General features: G+C 47.7%; 1 protein-coding gene across 1 annotated transcript in view; it reads right to left on the minus strand.

The window, feature by feature from the left end:
* CENPI (centromere protein I) overlaps positions 1–20,335 on the minus strand; it is a 368,972-nt gene that overhangs the window by 253,937 nt on the left and 94,700 nt on the right. Inside the window, exon 4 of the mRNA XM_078688407.1 lies at positions 6,507–6,625. Within this exon, the coding sequence (XP_078544533.1) occupies positions 6,507–6,625 (119 nt within the window). The remainder of the gene's footprint in view (positions 1–6,506; positions 6,626–20,335) is intronic.

Below are 20,335 nucleotides of genomic sequence, written 5' to 3' on the forward strand. Positions count from 1 at the left end.
TCAAGCACCTCGTGTCGTGTTAGTTGCTCCCACCTCGATTGTCTCCCTCTCTTTAATTACTTCTCTCCCTTTAATTTCGCCAACTCCACCTTCTGTCTCTTTGTCCCATTAGGTACCCCCTCTCTCTCTTTCACTTATTCGCACCCTCTCCTTCGCTGTCTGTCTTCCTCACTCACCCCACCTCTCTTGGTCTGTTTCTTTTCTGCTTTCCCTGCCACAACGCCCTCAACTGTTCTCTCTCCCTTGTTTTGCTTAATTGTTGTCCTTTCTAGGACTACACTTTTCTTATTACTTTAATTCTCCTCAGGCCATATATACCTTTTCAAACCGAAACATTTCCATTACACCCAGGGCACAAGTCCTAAAAAAGAAGTGGGGAGGGGCTAAACTTGTTAATCAGTATGCAAGTGGCATCGTGGCGTGTGGCATCGTGGCGTGTGGCGTGTGGCATCGTGGCGTGTGGCATCGTGGCGTGTGGCATCGTGGCGCGTGGCATCGTGGCGCGTGGCATCGTGGCGCGTGGCATCGTGGCGCGTGACATCGTGGCGCGTGACATCGTGGCGCGTGACATCGTGGCGCGTGACATCGTGGCGCGTGACATCTGGCATCGTGGCGCGTGACATCACAAGAAGTGATATCAGATCTCAAGACCTCACATATATGTTTAGCAGGTGTATCATAAGTACATTTGAGCACATTTCGAGTACACTTGCAAACCCTCCTGATTTAGGCAGAAGATTCACACTTTGGTACGTTACACATAAAACAATGTTACCTTTGGGGGGCGGACCTTGCGCAGCGCAAGATGGCTGTGTAGAATAGAAGCTCCGTGAGCCATTGGCGCCACCCAACAGATATCCTGGCAATCTTGATGGTTTACTGCCCGCAGACACAAGCATGAGGTGCCGCTAGACTCTGGGCACAGATTGAAGTCTCTCCAGCGGGGCCTGTTGCTGTAGAACCCTTGGTGGACGTATCTGACTTGGGGCTCTGGAAGTCCCTCTGCGCCGCCGAACATCTGCTACGCTTGCCCCGGACCTCCGCAGGGGGTCCGGCGCTCCCGGCGCAGACCCTGCGATCCGGAGGCCTGGGGGTGCTGCAAGGATTCCAATCCTGAGGACGGTCCTGTGGACGCCGTGCGGAGGTCTGAGGGACGGCGCTGGGCCCCCTGCATTGCAGGCGTCTACTTCATCTGTGCCCTGGGGTGATCCTGGTGTCTCGCTGGTGGCGGGGAGAGCCCCAGCTACGACCATCACCATAGGAGGTGAGCGGGCTCCCTTGAGACGTGCAGAACACCAGTGCAGAACACCGGGGCTGGCTTTCCCATTTGCGACATGACCCGCCTCCCCATCGGTGTCTCAGGGAGCGGATTTGCCTGCTTTTGGGGTGGCACAGAGTACTGGAAGACCTGCACAGTGAGGAGAGGAGACTCTGCAAAGACCCACGCGTACGAGCCACTGCTGGCAGCCGGGAGACTGGGCTCAATGCACCTCCCCCATCCAGCATCGCCCATAACTGGGCCCGCTCCTGACATTCTGGCTGCACCAGGTGTGGGGGGCCCAGGGAGCGCACCTGTCCGCGGGGGCCACTGTAGCATCAGGTGCCCCTCGGTGGGCATCCCCCCCTGTGGTGGAGGAGCGTGATGTGGCTATGGTGGGCGCCCGGTGTCTCATGCCTTTATCATTTATGGGCCACAGGAGACTGCGGTACAGGCCGTCGATGTGGTCCCTTCCGAGGGGCCCTTGGTGCCATCGATTGGTGGCGCACATAGTGCTGGGACGCCCTGCTTGCCACCGTCGCTCTGAGTGGACTACCTCCATCCTTCACGCACAAGTGTACCAAATGGACAGGATGTCCGAGTGCCTTGATATACTGGCGGAACGCACAGATATGGCCGAAAGCAGGATCAGGAGGTCGAGGAGGCCCAGACCGAGACGGACCAGGTACAGAAACAAATGGCTAAAACCCTTGCCATACTTCAAGGCAAAGCAGAGTATTTGAAAGCCCGATCCCGCCGCAGTAACATTCGTATAACGGGCCTGCCGGAGTCTACCCCAATGAGCAACGCAGAACAATTCACTGAAACGCCGCTCATCTCCTTACTGGGCCGTGACACTTTCACAGATCTCTTCGTGATCTAAAGGGCGCACCGATCACTGGGCCCGCGACCCCCTACATACGCACATCCGTGCCCATTGATAGCCAAGCTCCTGAACTATTGTGACCGTGACTCGGCTCTGCGACAGGCCAGGGAATTGGGGGCACTCCTGTATGAGGGCTCAATTTAACTCTATCCAGACTTTACCACCAAAGTTCAGGAACCCCGCAGACTCTTCAATCTCCTCATGAGGCAAATCCGAGACCACAACATCACCTACGCGATGCTGTACCCGGCTAAGCTGAGGGTGAATCTGGAGTGCACTTCGTGTATCTTCACGGGCCCAACAGGCTATGAACTCAAGAAGCCGAAGCAGGAAGTTATGCAGAAGCACACAGCTGCATAAATGGAGGGAGCACAGGGAGGCTCCCTTGAGAATAAGGACTAGAATAAACAGATCAGAGATGCTTCCACTCAGCGTTGTCTTGTCCTACAGTTCCTCATTGCTAGTAATTCTTGATCTGTTACCCCTTTGGGACGGTTGGTCTGCTCCTTCTTTTGTACAGGTGGGTCCCCCAGGCCACTCGCCCACTGGAGCCACCCATCAAACACTATGTAAGTTTCTGTTATATGTGCGATTTCCTGTGTAATGGAATAAGGTATCAATGCTCATTTGGTGCAGTTTCTCCTATGCTCGGGGCTTGATATTTGCCGGTAGAGGTTATACACCCTCAAGATTATAGTCTATTGCACTGTACCCGTTATTTCAGCTTTATACAGTTGCTCCTTCCTAATAATTGATTGCCTGCTTATGCATAACTTTGTGGCTAGAGGCTGATGGTTGCTCGTAGTGCTTCGGTAACACACTCCCCTGCGTGTTACACACTACATGGCTAGACGCCATATTTCTTTAGGGGTTGGCGGGGGGTGGGGCGGGGGAGTTGCTTGGACCGTGCAACGATTGGGGTGGCATGGCTTGGGAGGGCAGCAGGGGGATTGCTGTGGAGTATTGTTTGAGTCTTTTGTTTTTCCTTTTTCCTCTTTTTTGGTATTATTTTATGAGGCACACACAGTGGTATACATGACGCAGCCTCTACATGCTTAGCTAACTGGACGGAGGCACTTATGGCACCATTTAATTGCTTCAGCTGCACTACACCACCCTAGGTAATGGAGACCAAATTAAGATTTGTCCTCGAACGTTAGCGGCCTCAATGACCAACGCAAGATCAGGAAAGTCATGTTGTATCTCACTAGACACAATATAGCCATCGCCCTCTTACAGGAAACATCTCCCAGTGGCACACCTCCCACAAACCAGAGGCAGGATCCGTAGCACAATCCACGCTGCAGGCTTCCTCGCATGTACGGGGATCCTTACTTGGATCAACCCTAAAGCCTGCCTCATGCTCGAAGAGTTACACACAGACGCCAACGGCAGGTACGTGGTGTCTAGGTGTAGGAGGAGGGGGAGGGGTTTGGAATGCATAACGGTTAATGTATACGGCCACACTCATGACTGTCCCCAGTTCTTTCATGACCTGTTAACACTAGCTCGACGCATGCCTGACACCCCACATTTATGGGGAGGGGATTTTAATTATTCTCTCAACCCAGACCTGTACTGGGGGCCCGACGAGGTGCCGTTCACAGACAGCAGAGGCTATTTTAGCTGCTTTTACAGAATTGAACCTGGTAAACGTATGGCGCTCACTGTCAGGGGTGGCAAGTGGCTTTGCACACCTCCACGGCTCACAATCTCCACACCAGAATAGAATATTGGTTCCTGGCTGGCTCTCTGACATCAGGTGCGCAAATGCGAGGTCTTCCCACGCACTTACTCGGACCACTCCCCTTTGTTGCTTACACTAGCTACTTCTGGCAGGCAGGCCCCCCGTTCTAAAATCAAAGGACGGCTGACTTTTAGAACAAAAACTCTGACAGAGGGACATGTGGGACATCGACACTTTACTACGGACCACACTTAAGGAAACACTAGAAGAATATCACACGGAGGCAGACCGGTCAAGTTACTGGGCAAATATGCAGTGGAGAGTGTGTGCGGTGAGGGGGAGCAACCTGGCATGACCCCTGCGAACCTCATGAGGGGGCACAGGGACACCACCCAACCTATACAGTGAATACGAGAGGGGAGAGTGGGGGAGGACGACATTACTGAGGACACGGATTGCGTGGCAGAACAATTCCGACAGTTTTACGCCGATCTATATACAGCTCGGTCTTACTCTGCACCCTCAGACATGCGCCAGGGCAAGACGGTCTCACCGTGGGTTTCTACAAGCAATTTAAGGAACTCCTGACCCCTCATTTACTGACTTTGTTCAGGAAAATGGTCGAGAAGGGCTTTATGCCCCCCTCGATGAAAGGTGCTCCTGGTTGTTCTCCTGAAGCCTGGGAAACCTCCACAACATTGCTCCTCTTATCTACCGCTTTCAGTATTAAATGTGGACACTAAAAATGTCGCTAAAATACTAGCGAATAGACTAAGTCCCCTAATGAAGACTCTTGTGGGCGCTGAACAGGCCAGCTACATGCCAGGAAGTACGGTGATATTCTTACACCAAAGCTAGGCTTGAATGGCAGACTGACTTGGAGCTCTCGATAGATGACAGCATGTGGACGTATTGCTGCGAGGCCACTAAGCGCATCTCTCTGAATGGCCAGCACCGCCTCATACAATTCTATTGCTTTAACAGGATTTATCATACACCTGTGCGGTTACCCAGATTTGGGCTACGTGAAACAGCTGACAGATGTGGAAAGAGTGAGGCTGACTTTATAAGTCTTGACTGGTTGTGTCCCACTATCGCGACCTTTTGGCTACAGGTTTTTGCTGAAATAAGTGCAGTCACACAAGAAGCGCTCAGCCCTGACCCGCTGCTAGCCCAGCTTGGCTGTTCTAAAAAATTGCAGAAACCTATCCAACGTATAGGTGGTATGGCCTTATTAGTCACTAAGCGTGTCTTTGCAATGCACTGGTCTTAAGGCACTCCTCCCACCCTGGCGCAGTGGTCTAGAGACAAATTGTATTGTAACACTCAAACAGTAGTGTAGTGGAACTGTTGCCTCCCCGGAACCGGCAAAAAAACATTTGGAGTCTGTACACTACCTATATGGCGTCTCGAGCGACTCCTCCCCACCTACCACCACGGAGGGGCCATGTTAGTTAGTATGATCTCTGCTAGTATTTGCGCACATGGGGCAGGTCTATGGCTTTTACTTGGTGTGATGTGTCCTCTATTAAAGTGTCTTTATTATTTTTTTCAATGGTCAAAGCAATTTGAGATTGCTAAATGAATAATCGTGGTTTTATCCAATCACTTATTATTTTATAGCTTTTGAATTTGCTTTGTAATATAGTAGAATTTTATTTTTCATGATTTTTGGTATATTGTTTGTATTTATGTTTTTTTTGTGTTGAATTAGCAAAAAAATAAAATTGCTTTCTATAGGCATAGTGCTTTAAAAGAAATAGGGATAATTAAATTGTTACAACGCCTCCTCAAGGGTATATAAATGCTATTTATTTTGTGCAAATACTGGGAAAGATCAACACATCTGATGTTTTAACAGTGCATGCATATCTCCTAAACAGAGCCTGAACAAAGTGAAAAGCTGCCTTTCTTAAGTATGTGTGAAGTGCTAACAAGGTGCAAGCCTTTGTTTCCCCTCTGCTGCATTTGATTCAGGTGTGAGGCTCCTGACTGCTGCCAGACAGGAAACTCCAACAAAAGGAGGCCTGATGACCCCCGAGACTCGGCCTTTAAGGGCCAGCAGGAGTCAAACATAAGAGCCCCGTCCCCGCCTGCAAACTGTTGTGAAAAGCAGACAACATGCAGGCGGTGCTAAATGTATCCCATTGTTTGGAAATTACACTGGGACGAATTCAGTATCTTTTTTTAGTGGGGCCTAACTTCTTGGCAGGGTGGATGGCATCCACCATGTGAAAGAAGTGGGGGGGGGGGGGCGCCGTCCACCAACGTGGAACCTGACACGTGCCCTCATTACACCTATAATGCAAGAGGACCTTTATGTAATGTGGTCATTAGTTCAAGTTATTCTGTGCTCTGAAAACTAACGTACTGCACAGACACTCCCTCAAAGCCCAAGCCCTCACCACCCAAAGTCATGCAGACACAGCACAAAGAGGTCAGGCGGCATGGGGCGCCCTCAGCCCAGAACTCAGGCCTGAGAGCTCCGGGTTGAATATGGAGGGGGGGCCTCCTCGTACCTCGCAGGGAGGCCCCCTCAACTTACATTACGCCTTGAAGGCTATTTTACACAATGGTTACATGTTCCTGAAAAATAACTGGGTTCTGCACTTCACACAAGAATATTTCCATTTCGTTTGTCAAACAGCTCAGGTTAGTCAATGGTGTGCAAGTACCTGTGTGCTGGCGGAGGACTTGCAGGTGCAGAACCAGGACACTGCTTTTACAACAGCACTCTCGGGCACATTTGTGGCTGGAATGAGGCACTTCAGCAGCCGCGTGCTCGCCGTGTCAGCTAGAAAGAGGATTGCAAAAGAGAAAATGGCTCGTCAGTCTGCACCAATGTACAGGATATTTTTACTCGTCTCCGATTGGGCTCCACTGCGAAGCAAAAATGTTCAATCCTTGTTTAACAAATGTAATTCTTCACACGTAGAGGAGCAACACAATTACACATTTTTAGAAAGTGATGTAAGGTCCTGAACGCCAAGAGAATAGCAGTTCCCACTTCAGATACTCGCATCGGTTTTGCAGATCACACTCTTCGAATAGAACATTTCCTTCACCAAGTTATTTGTATTAAGCATCTTGTAAAATGCCCGATAAACTGCTTCACGTTTGTTACATTCTACTAGAGTTACTGATTAGAAAGCTTTAGCATTGCAGCCCAGGCACTCTGTGCTTACTCTCCACTTACAATAAGCCACTTAACAGCTTTAAAAATGGTGTACTTACGTTTTATGCACCAACCGTTCCAAAATGCAGAAGATATAATGAACAAACAAGCACATGGGCTCCGCCCCTTCCAGTCGATGCTCAACCATGTTCTTTAGGGTTAGCGCTGTCAGTCAAAAGACCAAATATTGAAGCAAAGCACAGAATGGCAGTGGCATGAGGAGCCAGCTTGGCAGTTCGGGCTGGACTGTTCCCATGAGGAACAGGGTCAAAACGGACTTAAATAGGACTGGGGCAAACTGGGGTGGCATGGTGAGCAAAAGAACGATGGGAGTTAACCCAGATCCCTTGACGGAGGGCAAAGGTTTGATTCATTCAGCATTCCGTCCATCATTTATTTCTGCAGCATTTTTAGAAAGTGGGCTCTTTCCTGTATAACAATATGGTGTGCCTCTGCCTGTTTTCGTACTCACGGTCTGGTTTTGGAGTGATAAGAGCTGGGGATGTGTATTCACTCTAGGCAGTCACGAGGGAGGGGGCGGGGAGTGTCCTGCCTTCCCTGAGAAGGCAGGCTGAATAGACTTATCTACATTTAGAGTGGTGGGAGGAATTTTCACTAGCATCTGAATAGGATGCGTCTCGACATCCTAGAGAAAAGTTAGGCCAGGAAGAACAAAACTTTTTTTACTGAGCTCTGAGACTCTGGAAGCAAAGACTACAGAGAGAAAATGTGGTATAAGTATTGGACCTAACACCCCAGAGCTTTAGACTGCTTCTTAAATCAAGAAGAACGTCTGCCAAGGAGAGGAGCTGAAGAGATGTAAGAGGAGTATTGCCCCTTTGTGCTGGGTTGGCCTGCAGTTGCTGTTTCTCCCAAGGAGAAGAGGACTGGACTATGCTGTTTTCCTGCTTGCGAAGTTTCCCCAAGGGCTTGTGTGTGCTTGCCTCCTATTCTGAAGTCTCATTGACACAGACTTCACCTGCCACATCCTTGAACTCCACCCCTGGGAGTTCAGGCCTGCCTTGTGGTGTCAAATCCAGTTCTGGGCCCTTGGAGGCGGTTCCTTCTGCAAAGATCTACAAAAATCTGAAAAAATAAGCAAAATAGACACTTCGCTCTTTTTGCAGCTGAAATTTCCGACTCAGCACCGCAGAGCAGTAGAAAATCCTGACACAGACCTGTGAAGCTAAGAAATCGATGCAGCGCTTTCCCGAGGCCTGAAGACTCACCGCACGCCGAATTCAACGCACTTGTCTCCCAAGTCCGATACCCCCGCACCGAATCCGATGCAGGCCCTGCTGTATGGCTAAAAGAATCGACACAGGGGTAGACACCCATTTCTGGCACCCCCTGTTAGAACAGGGGTCTCTAGTTTGCAATGGTTTATGCTTTTGTCCAAGTAGGGACCCTTCCTTCTAGTCAGGATAAGGGGGATACACTACTGAAATAACCCCTGCTCACCCCCTTGGGAACTTGGCACGAGCAGTCAAGCTTATCTGAGAGGCAGTGTGTAAAGCATTTGCACATAACCAACATTAATAGTGAAAAAACTACAAAAGGACACCAAACCAGTTTAGAAAAATATCCCAAACTTTATATATTCAAAACAAGACCAAAACAATAATAATCCAACATACAGTACTTAAAAATACGCACTTTGCAAGAATAACCTTAAAAATGCAGTTCCTTGAAGTCAGAAGTTCCGTCCGGGGCTACTGAGATACTGAAAACAGAAACCAATAATTCCATCTGACCGCGTCGGTTGGGGTGTTGGCAGACTCGCAAACAATACCTTTTCGTTGCGGCCGATCACGTTGGTTGAGATGTGAAGAGTAGTGATGCAGCGCGCGGTGCCCTCAAGGCGAAGTGCAGGCAGCGGCTTGGTAAAGGTTGTCCAGAAGCCTCGGTAAGACCAGGGCAGCGATGCAAAGTGAGGCAGTGCTCGTTGGAGTGCTGGCAAGTCACGGTGCAAGCGGCAGAGTCCGTTGGTGAAAGCTGTTGGTCGGCCCAGACTGCGGTGTGGGACAGGACTGTGCATCATGAGGCTTACAAGCAGTGCCCCCAGTCCACGATGCAGTCTCGAGTGGTGAAGTCAGCAAGTGGCGACGGAGTCAGTAAGACCAGGGCAGCAAAGTGAAGCGAGGCGGTGCGGAGTGCGGTGCCCACAGGTCACGGTGCAAGCAGCGGCTCGGAGGTAGTCATCGTTGGTGAGGTCAGGGTGGCGGTGCCTTCTGCTGTGCCTTCAGGACACTGAGCCAGCGACGGAGTCGGTGCAGAGTTGGTTGCTTTTGCCCCTCTGTGGCAACTGAAACCACAGTTCCAGAGGCGGTTCCCAGAGGTCGGTGTAGTCTTTGCGGTCCCCGAGACTTCAGAACAGGAGGCAAGTTCTACTTCAAGCACTTTAAGATACTCAGCAACAAGTTCAAGAAAGTTCAGTCCAGTCCTTTCACTCCCCAAGGCAGAAGCAGCAGCTGAAGGCCAACCCAACAAAGCAACAACGTAGCAAAGGGGCAGTACTCCTCCTGGCAGCTCTTCCAGCTCTTCTTCCTGGCAGGTTTCCTTGATTTCAGCGAATTCTAAAGTTCTGGGGTTTGGGTCCCAATATGTATACTCAGTTTATCTTTGTTCTCTTAGGCAGAGAGTATCTGTACCTAGTCTTAACCAGTCCTTTCTGGCCCAGCTTACTGGCAGGAGGTGGAGACAGCATTGTGTAAAGCAGACCAGGCCCATTCAGGTGCAAAATAATCTCCTCCTACTACTCTAAATGCAGCGCAGCCCAAACTCATCCAAAAAAGGCAGGACACACCTCACTGTCTGAAGAGAATGCACATCCCCAGCACCATTCGCTCCAAAGCCGGACAGTCAATCCACAAACCCAGTACAGGCACACAGGATGGCTAATATAAAACTCCTCTTTACTAAAAGATGCATTTTTACATTCTGCGTCCAGGCATACTAAACTTTGCCTTCCTATTTTGTCTCACTGGGAACTTCTGCTTAGAAGCTGTTATAAGTAAACTCCCATTCTATCCTATGGGACAGAAGTCTTTCCATAGTGAACAAGCATTTGTAATGCAATAGGGCTCGCATTATTAAAGTTAGAGGTATTAGTATTGTAAATGACAACTTTATTTATGTTTTTGTTTTGAAAATAGCGAAATTAATAACTTTGCAAATGTGACACCTATAGCATTTGTAATGCAATATGTGTTGTATTTACGTGACTTACATGTATTGATATTACAAATAACAATGTTATGCTATGTTTGGTTGTGTTTAATTGTGCTAGGTTTTGTTGTGCTAGGTTTTGTTGTGCTAGGTTTTGTTGTGCTAGGTTTTGTTGTGCTAGGTTTTGTTGTGCTAGGTTTAGTTGTGCTAGGTTTAGTTGTGCTAGGTTTAGTTGTGCTAGGTTTAGTTGTGCTAGGTTTAGTTGTGCTATGTTTAGTTGTGCTAGGTTTAGTTGTGCTAGGTTTAGTTGTGCTAGGTTTAGTTGTGCTATGTTTAGTTGTGCTATGTTTAGTTATGCTATGTTTAGTTATGTTTAGTTATGCTATGCTATGTTTAGTTATGCTATGCTATGTTTAGTTATGCTATGCTATGTTTAGTTATGCTATGCTATGTTTAGTTATGCTATGCTATGTTTAGTTATGCTATGCTATGTTTAGTTATGCTATGCTATGTTTAGTTATGCTATGCTATGTTTTGTTATGCTATGCTTTGTTATGCTATGCTGTGTTTTGTTATGCTATGCTATGCTTTGTTGTATTTTGTTATGCCATGCTATATTTTGTTATGCTTTGCTATGCTTTGTTATATATGCTATGGTTTGTTGTGTTTTGCTATGTTTTGTTATGCTATGCTTTATTATGCTATGCTTTATTATGCTATGCTTTGTTATGCTATGCTATGCTTTGTTATACTATTCTATGTTTTGTTTTGCTATGCTTTGTTTTGCTATGTTTTGTTATGCTATGGTATGTTTTGTTGTGTTTTGCTATGCTTTGTTATGCTATGATATGTTTTCCTATCCTATGCTTTGTTTTGTTATGCTATGTTTTGTTATGCTATGCTGGTGAGGGTGGGTGGGTGAGGGTGGGTGAGGGTGGGTGGGTGGGAGTGTGTTAGAGCGAGGGTGAGGGTGAGAGGTTGTGTATCCTATGCTTTTTTTATTATGCCATGCTATGTTTTGTTATGCTATGCTATGCTGATGAGGGTGTATGAGGGTGAGTGAGGGTGAGTGAGTGAGGGTGAGTGAGGGTGAGTGAGTGAGGGGGTGTGAGGGTAAGGGCGAGGGAGTGATGGTGTGTGAGAGGGTTGGGAGGGTGAGGGGGTGTGAGGGTGAGGGGGTGTGAGGGTGAGGGGGTGTGAGGGGGTGTGAGGGTGAGGGGGTGTGAGGGTGAGGGGGTGTGAGGGTGAGGGGGTGTGAGGGTGAGGGGGTGTGAGGGTGAGGGGGTGTGAGGGTGAGGGTGAGTGAGGGTGTGTGAGGGTGTGTGCGGGTGAGGGGATGTAAGGGTGAGGGGGGTGTGTGTGTGTGTGGGGATGTCTGTGTATGGGTGTGGGGGTGTGTGTGGGGGTTTGTGTGTGGGGGTTGTGTGTGGGGGGTTGTGTGTGGGGGGTTGTGTGTGGGGGGTTGTGTGTGGGGGGTTGTGTGTGGGGGGTTGTGTGTGGGGGGTTGTGTGTGTGGGGGGTTGTGTGTGTAGGGGGGTTGTGTGTGTAGGGGGGTTGTGTGTGTAGGGGGGTTGTGTGTGTGTCGGTTGTGTGTGTGTTGGGGTTGTGTGGGGGGTTGTGGTGGGGGTTGTCGGGGGGGGTTGTGTGTGTGGGTGGGGTTGTGTGTGGGGGGGTTGTGTGTGTGTGTGGGGGGTTGAATTATCATTTAACTTGCAACCAAGCAGCTTCTGTTCACAAGCTTGAAAGCAGCAGTTACATAAATCGGGAGCTGCAGCATGCCCATGGCTTGCCAGTGCATGTTGCAAATGAAACTAAGCATAATGTGTCCCGTCACACCTTCTTGTTTCAGAATACAGCAGTGCACAATGTAATAATTAATGCTGCGGTCTGAAAATTCATCCATCTAACAAAGAATGTGTGACAATAGATAGGTATGACAAACTTTCATAAATAGATTATTGATTTGAACAAAAGATATAATCTGTAAATTATATGTTAGAACTACACAGCACTGTAATAAGACCGTAGGAGAGTCTCCTTGTCTGCTGTGTAGATGTTTACAACCTGCAGGCCAAAGATGAGGGAAGTGGAGGAGCAAAAACGAGAGAGAAAGAATGGAAGAAGAAATGCCAGATGGAGCTCAAGTGGGAGAGTGAGTGACAGAGAAGAGCGAGTGAAAGGAGAGAGATTAAAGGGGAGAGAGAGTCAATGAAGGGGATAGAAATAGAAAGCGAGAAAGGGGAGGAGAGAGAATATAGGGGAAAAAAGAGAGAGGAGAGAGATTAAAGGGGAGAGAGAGTCAATGAAGGGGATAGAAATAGAAAGCGAGAAAGGGGAGGAGAGAGAATATAGGGGAAAAAAGAGAGAGGAGAGAGATTAAAGGGGAGAGAGAGTCAATGAAGGGGATAGAAATAGAAAGAGAAAGGGGAAGAGAGAGAATATAGGGGGAAAAAGAGAGAGAGGGAGGGGAAGAATGAAGGAGAGAGAGAATTAGAGAGGAGTGAGAGAAAGAGAGAGAAAAAGAGAGGCGACAAAGCTAAAACAATGCCACATTTTTTTTCAGGGACATCATATGTAGCAAATAAAGAACCCAAACGCACACATTTGGGAACCCCGAACATTCCTAAATACTGCCATGTAAAATGCAGCTCTGCATGTCAGCGCCAAGTGACGGATCACGCGCCTGGAAAAGCTCACAGAGAGGGTGAATTGGTGCCACAGAGAGAAATTAAACGAAAGGACGCGAACAGATAACCCAGGCTTTTGATAGAGGGGGCAAGCTAAAACAATGCGCCTATTGCCTGTCTTTGTGAGATACACCGTCTGTTGTTCCTGTCTGTGTGAGATGTGCCCCCTGTTCCTGTCTGTGTGAGATGCGCCCCCTGTTGCTCCTGTCTGTGTGAGAAGAATCCTCTGTTCCTATCTGTGTGAGAAGCATCCTCTGTTCCGGTCTGTGTGAGATGCACCCCCTGTTCCTGTCGGTGTGAATGAAGGGGAGTGAAAGAGAAAGGGAGAGAGAAATGAGGGCAGATAGAGTAAATGAAGGGAAGCGAAAGAGAAAGGGAGAGAGAGAGAGAATGAAGGGGGAGAGCGAGAGGAGAGACAGAATTAAGGAGAGATCGAATTAGAGAGGGGGAGAGAGAAAGAGAGTGAAGGGAGAGAGAGAGAGAGAGAATGAAGGGGGGAGAGCGAGAGGAGAGACAGAATTAAGGAGAGATCGAATTAGAGAGGGGGAGAGAGAGAAAGAGAGTGAAGGGAGAGAGAGAGAGAGAGAGAGAGAGAGAGAGAGAGAGAGAGAGAGAGAGGGGACAAGTGATACCAAAAAAGTAAGCCATGCACGAGTGATTAACTAATGCTGATATTTTTAAGCCCACAGCGAATGTTACTTTGCCCAGTGGGAGAATATAAAAATGTAACAAGTTACGGTAAGTGAGGGGAGGATCTTCTCTTAGAGTGTGTTTCAGGGAAAATATACCGGTGGGTGTACTTTGTACTCTACAGCACATGCTAAATAAATAAAGTCAAGCGCTTGCCTGTTTACTGGAGTGGGACGACAGACACACGTCACCAAGGAACTCATCAGACATGTGCAGGCCAATACTGCCAGGAACAACATGAAGCATTAAAACTGAACAAGTCTGTAGCAGGAAACATTTTTACTGCATCAAACACTCACGCTACAATGTTATACAAACAAAATGCCGGCGACCACAAAACCGTTCGAAACCAATAAAAAATATCAAACTTAGACCCCGCTTAGACCCGGCTCACTTAAAACCGGTTAAGTAAAGTGTAATGATAATTTTCGGGGCGAGTGGAAAGTGGGAGGCTGAATCCTTTTTACAGTGCTTTGTGTATATTCTAAATGTCACTAAGCAAAACACTAAAACAAAACAAGCATTGGAAATGCAATAGGTCTCGCATTAGGAAAGTTTGAGCTATTGGTCTTATAAATGAAATTTTTTTGTGTGTTTTTTAAAATAGCTAAATTAATAGCTTTGTCATTTACAATGCCAATAGTTATAACTTTCGCAAATGTGACACCTATAGCATTTGTAATGCAACATGTTTTGTATTTACGTGGCTAAGCTGGGATGACTCGCGGTATCTGTTGATTACAATAGGTAATTAACAGCAAAGTTTCAGACTTTTTTATTTTAACTATGAGGAACATACATGAGCCAGCATCCAAAGCCTGTATGCCACAACTGGATGTCAGAGACCCTTTGTAACTGGCGAACTGGGCATGTACTTACTTGGGTTAGCGTCATAAGCCTGGTGTGTTTTGGAGCAAACAGCCTGGTGCCTCGAAGTGGTGTTAATTATCTCCCACCATGAAATGTGTGAGGTGCTGCTCGATTTTTTTTTTTTAAAGACCCGACTGGAAACGAATTCTGAAGTGTTGGGGAGGGCTGTCGACTTTGAAACAGATGAACAAGCCTGGAGTTTAGGCGCCGGCTCAACATTCGGCGATTCTGGGGAAACCACTTAATCTCCCGTGCCTAAATATGAATGTGTCTGGTGTAATGTAACTGATGCTCATGTAAAGGCTCCAATACCCACGGGTCGAGTTTGCGCTATATAAAACTGGGAAAGAAAGTTATTTTGTAATTTCGGTCTAAATGTGCACACAGTTGCAGTAACTCTCATTATGTCAACCCAACATCCTACATTTACTATTCGCAACATTTAAGAATAAAAATACAGCAGGGAGAGAGAGGGGAGGTGCTGGCGGCTGGGGAGGGGGAGGAGAAATGCGAGTAAGGCTGAGTGCAGAGAGAGAGAGGGGAGGTGCTGGCGGCACCAAGCTGGGGAACAGATGGCGATGGCTGGAGATTTGATGCTGTGCACGCGCATTTTAACTCAATGCGCTTGCGCATTGAGCTAAAAGCGCACATGCACTGCATCAAATCGCCAGTCTGATTAAACTCTGTTTAAGCCCCTATATTCTCGCTCCGCTCAATGTGCATGCGCATTGACAGGCGAGACCTAAAAAAAGGAAGAAAACGTGCAAGGAAGTATTTGAAGGTAAGGTAGCCGCATTAAGAAGGTGTGTCTGTAGTGAAGTGAGAGACATGCAGGTCTGGTTTCCAGAGCTGGGTTAATGAGTAACTGGTCGTAAATGGAGGAAAGGTTGAGACCAATACTGGCAAGTTTACAAACCTCTGTACCACTGAGACCCACATTAAGATAAGGGAAGTTTCATTTTAAATAATAGCAAACACCATCATCGAAACGACGAGGCATGTGACACACGAGGCGACAATGGTTGGTATATATTGGTCCCACTGAAATTCCAGACAAAGCTGCCTTCTTTTTCAGTGCTTTGCTGGAACGGAAGGCTATTTGGGGCTACAGTCTACGAAAATAAACGACAATTCCCTTAATGCACTAGGTTAACACCCAACATGGATATATACAAGAGAAAACAACTTTGTGATCGCTGCTCGGGAAAGAAACACAAATCAAACTATATATTTGTCTGAAGGAAACAATTATCTCGTGGAACACAGGAATAAAACTCCCATTATGTGCCCCTATCGGAAGCAAAACGACAATGAAACTGGTCTAGGGGTAGTTAAATATGACGAGACACGGCGAGTCAATGTTCATTGAGAATGATGTACAACTGCCAAACTCGTATATTAACTTTTTGAATACTACGATACGATATTGAATACATGTTTAACAGATAAAACAATAATACTGTTACGATAGATGATACGCCCGTCCCTCGCCAGGCTATGTGTAGGTCATCTCATATTCTGCAGGCGCTCCTTCGATAAATGGGAGAAAATTAGCGCTTGGCAAGTTTTTAACTCGCATCACATGTGTATGTTGCAGCAACCTGCTGAGCTATTTCGCCAGAAGTAAAATATTTGACCCGACAGTTCGACAAAGTACAGCCCAGTTGCATGAACACTTACCAACAACGGAACGCACCTAACTGCACAAATACCCTCTGATCCATTGCAAACAGTGAAAGGGATCCCTCCTCCCAGCAGCATTGATCTCGAAATAGGATGAGCTACCACCTGCCCGCCATTTTGGAATGGGAAAAACTCTAGGGCTTAATGCGACCACTTTGAATTGTTAATAGTTCAGGTATTATCGGCCGCTCTCGTGCTAGAAATGTTAATGTTTATTTTGGGAAGGGAAGGAGTATCGTGGCGATGGTGGCGCGTAAATTAAGGGTTCTGGCTGTCTGTAGAATTAGAAGAAAGCCATAGTAGACTGGGGAGAGCCGCTGTGTAGTACAGGTTGAAATCGATATTTTTCGAGGCCATGTTTGAACGGTTGATTTTACGTCTCTGATATGCAAAAAAACTCACCCTCAAGCCACGACAAAAGGGAGGCGATAAGTTTATTACATATTGTTCACAGACTGCAGACGCCCCTTTGTTTTCAGCTTCACAATACTATTGGTACTAGGAAACTAAAATACCTAGACTGCACATATGTCAACGTTTTAGAAAAGACACGTGGGAGATTTTTGGGGGGAAAACAACAAGGGGGTTGACTATATACTGAAGCAGGGGCAATCTCAGACGGGAGACTGCTAAATAAAACAAGTCGTGAGCGTGCACGCTCCCGAACTTCCGGTTTCGGGAACACTCCCGAACTTCCGGTTTCGGGATGTGCACGCTCACGGCTGTCGTGGGGCGGGACTTTTGTCTTTCGGAGAAGCCCGCGCCCACGGAGTGGATGGCAGAGGACCGGTGGCAGCAGAAGGAGTGGCGGCTGAGGCCACTGATGCGGTAAGTGGGGCTTGGGGGCTTGGCACGTGTGTGTGTGTGTGTGTGTGTGTGTATGTGTGTGTGTGTGTGCGACTGAGAGGCATGGCTGACTCTGACTGAGATGTGCACGGCTCGGGAGGCGGGGCTGGGCATGCGCGTCCACGAGGTGCAATCGGCGCTCGTGCCCCGGTCTGTGGTCCCTTCAGAGCTAACTGGGCAGCAATAGGTCTTTCGCTGACGCGAGACCTAAAAAGAAACCTAAACGTGTGTAGAGGCCCTCAAGTTAATATACTAAATATTTCCTAAACGTACAAAAGGCTCAAGTGTTCCATTTTAAATTGTGGTTTTGGTTGGCCAAAAGCAGACCGAAAGTCTGTGATAGTGTGATGTTTTGGAATGAAAATCGACACTTTAGAAAAGAAACAAGGGCAGGCTAATGAAGCGCTAACAAGCAGAGAAGGACAGATTGAAATCTATTCGTAGGCAGCATATGTGGGATGCAAAACAAGCACAGGAGGCTGGTAAAGTTGTGTTCACACCGAGGCACGGCAACAACTATTAAAAAAAAAAAAAAAAAAAAAATGTACAGCTCGCACATGATAATTACAAAAACTCTTTAACCAAATTTATTAAGACTGGTATGCACTCTTCATCACTGTTCCGAAGGGGGGCTCAAGGAGGTGGGGCCTACTTTATTGAAGCGCGTTTGCACATATGTTTATAATTAACGCGTGACGCGGTGGGGGAGGGGCGTTTAGAGAGCGAGCAAAGCAATGCATGGGGCTTTGCAAGCTGCCGTATGTGCACGGTATATCCATCTAATTTGCATAAATAATTTAACAGCCTGCCCGCAAGTATATTAAAGCTAAAGGTAGCGCAATACTTTTGCCTGCACTAGGGCATTATTGTGAAAAGTATTTGCTAGTGATCTCGTTTTGATGTGCCTTTAATCACTTTTAATGTGTTGCCTCCATTTTGGGAAGGAGCGGGCTAGCTAGGAGACCGAAAGATGTCAACACTGTCTGAGAGTGGGGAGAATGGGGCCTCTTACAAAAGCCTGCAGGATGAAGAAAACTCATAAGTAGCATTATTTTGACTCTGTGGGAAAAGCCTCATGTGAAAGCGCGTTTGCACATATGTTTATAATTAACGCGAGATGCGGCGGGCAGGGGCTGAAAGCACTTAAGAGCACAGGCCGGAGCCCAAACAGGATAAGAGAACTGTAAGAAACCACTCTATCAAGATAACAATAGTAATAAGGTTCGTGAGTCCAAAAAGTTGGTCATTTGTTCCTATAGGGATAAAGGATGATCAGTAGGACTCTGAACATACTTGGCTTGTTTAAGGGTAACATAGTACATTCCAGCACGCCAATCAGAGTAAAATGCTCGAATTCCACGGATAGAAGGAGGATGATTAATCGGGCAGAAAAACAAGACGCATGGGGAGCAGCAGCCTTTGATGTGCCGGCCGGTAATTAGGGGAGGAGAAATGGCGGCCTGCAAAGCAACAGATGGCTTTGTGGAGGCAGGCGGCAAGCTCGTGCACGAGGCGTGCACTTTTGAAAATCCGCTGGAGAGCCCTTGCTTGGCCTGAAGTATGGGTTGACTGCATTAGGGCTCGTTTCCTATTCCTGCGGAATAGGAAAGGACGAGCCCTAAAAATGGAAATACACAGTAATTCACTACCAGGACATGTCACACATACCAGTAGATGTCCTACCTTTAACATACACAGCACCCTGCCCAGAAGGGTACCTTCAGCCTACCTTAGGGGTGACAGATGTAAGAAAAGGGAAGATTAGGGCCTGGAAGTGGGTGCACTTGCCAGGTAGACATGGCAGTTACAAACTGTGCGCAGACACTGCAGTAGTAGGTCTGAGAACCCTTTACAGGGCTGCTCGTGTGGGTTGAAAATCAGTGTCGCAGGCCCACTAGCAGCATTTGATTTACAAGCCCTGGCACTCTGTGCACTTTACTAGGGACTTACCAGTAAATTAAATATGCCAATCATAGAAACACCAATCAATAATACAATTTAAAACAGGAGCTATTGCACTTTAACACTGAACAGCAGTGAGAAAGTGAGGCAATAAACCAGCAAAAACAGAGTCAAAACCGGGAGGTCACAAACCAAAAGTCAGGGGAAACACGCCAAAAGATCCCAGGTCTAACACCCCCTTATCACTCTAGGTTTTCAGAATGACTGCAAATATTCCCATGAGTATATAGAGAAGAAATGGGCTGTGTTGTTCTGGTTTTACCCTATACACTCTTGATCACCATTTGTCACATGGGAGTACCGGGGTTCTAAGAGTACTGAACACATTTCACCAGGCACCCAATATACTGGACCTGATATATTGAACTTAAATACATGCAATAACAAGCATTGGCATTGCCAATAGGTCTCGCTTGTGGGACCTTATAAGTATTTAGTTTTGCAGCACAATATCCGATTATGCAACTCGGATATTGTGCTGCAAAACTAAATACTAATAAGGTCCCACAAGCGAGACCTATTGGCTATGCCAATGCTTGTTATATAGTGCCGACAACAGTAGTGATACATGAAGCAAAAATTACAAGTGAGCATGTTACAAAAGCAAACGTTACGTTACATGAGACAATAGTGACAGTTGTGCAAGTATCAAGAGCAAACAAAATACAAGAGGTAGCAAACGATATGTTCTTAGAGGAAACAAGCTTCTTGGCATTGCTGGTTGGGGGAGTGGGGGGGTGGGCGGAGGAGCAGCAGGCAGATGCGAGTGGAGCGCGCGCTGGAGAGGGAGGGGGTGGGAGGACTAGGCAGCGGGAGAGAGGGAGAAAGGAGCGTGAGGGAGGCGTTTTTAGATACATGAAGCCAAAATTACAGGGAAGCTTGGCACCTTTGGACTTATATTACCAAATCCCTGCATGGAAAGTGCTGCCAGACATGCAGCTTTTACCGAACCGGAAACCCGCGGCCCACGCCAGCTAGCCATTGAAGTGAATCCGTCTCGGGGGCCGCATCGGCGTGTCAGATAGCGCCGTGCCCCCAAGCTGAGCTGTCCATGTGCTATTTAGATTAGAGAGCAGCCTACATTGCTGGGGAAGATGGCGAGCCAGAGGAAATTAATCAGTTCTGCAGTGTGGCTGATCCACGAGGGGGAAATGAACAGGCCACAGAGGGCAGCGGAAAGATATGACTAGCTGCCTGCAGATATTGGGGATGAGAAAAGAGCGACGCGGCCTGCAGATTACACTCTGCCTGAAAAGGGTGTGTGCGAGTGACTGCCTGGCCCGAGGCTGGTTGGGGGAGTGGGGGGGGTGGGTGGGTGGGGGAGCAGCTGGCAGATGCGAGTGGAGCGCGCGCTCGAGAGGGAGGGGGTGGGAGGACTAGGCAGCGGGAGAGAGGGAGAAAGGAGCGCGAGGGAGGCGTTTTT

The sequence above is a fragment of the Lissotriton helveticus genome, chromosome 4_1 (genome assembly GCF_964261635.1).
Source record: "Lissotriton helveticus chromosome 4_1, aLisHel1.1, whole genome shotgun sequence".
NCBI lineage: Eukaryota > Metazoa > Chordata > Amphibia > Caudata > Salamandridae > Lissotriton > Lissotriton helveticus.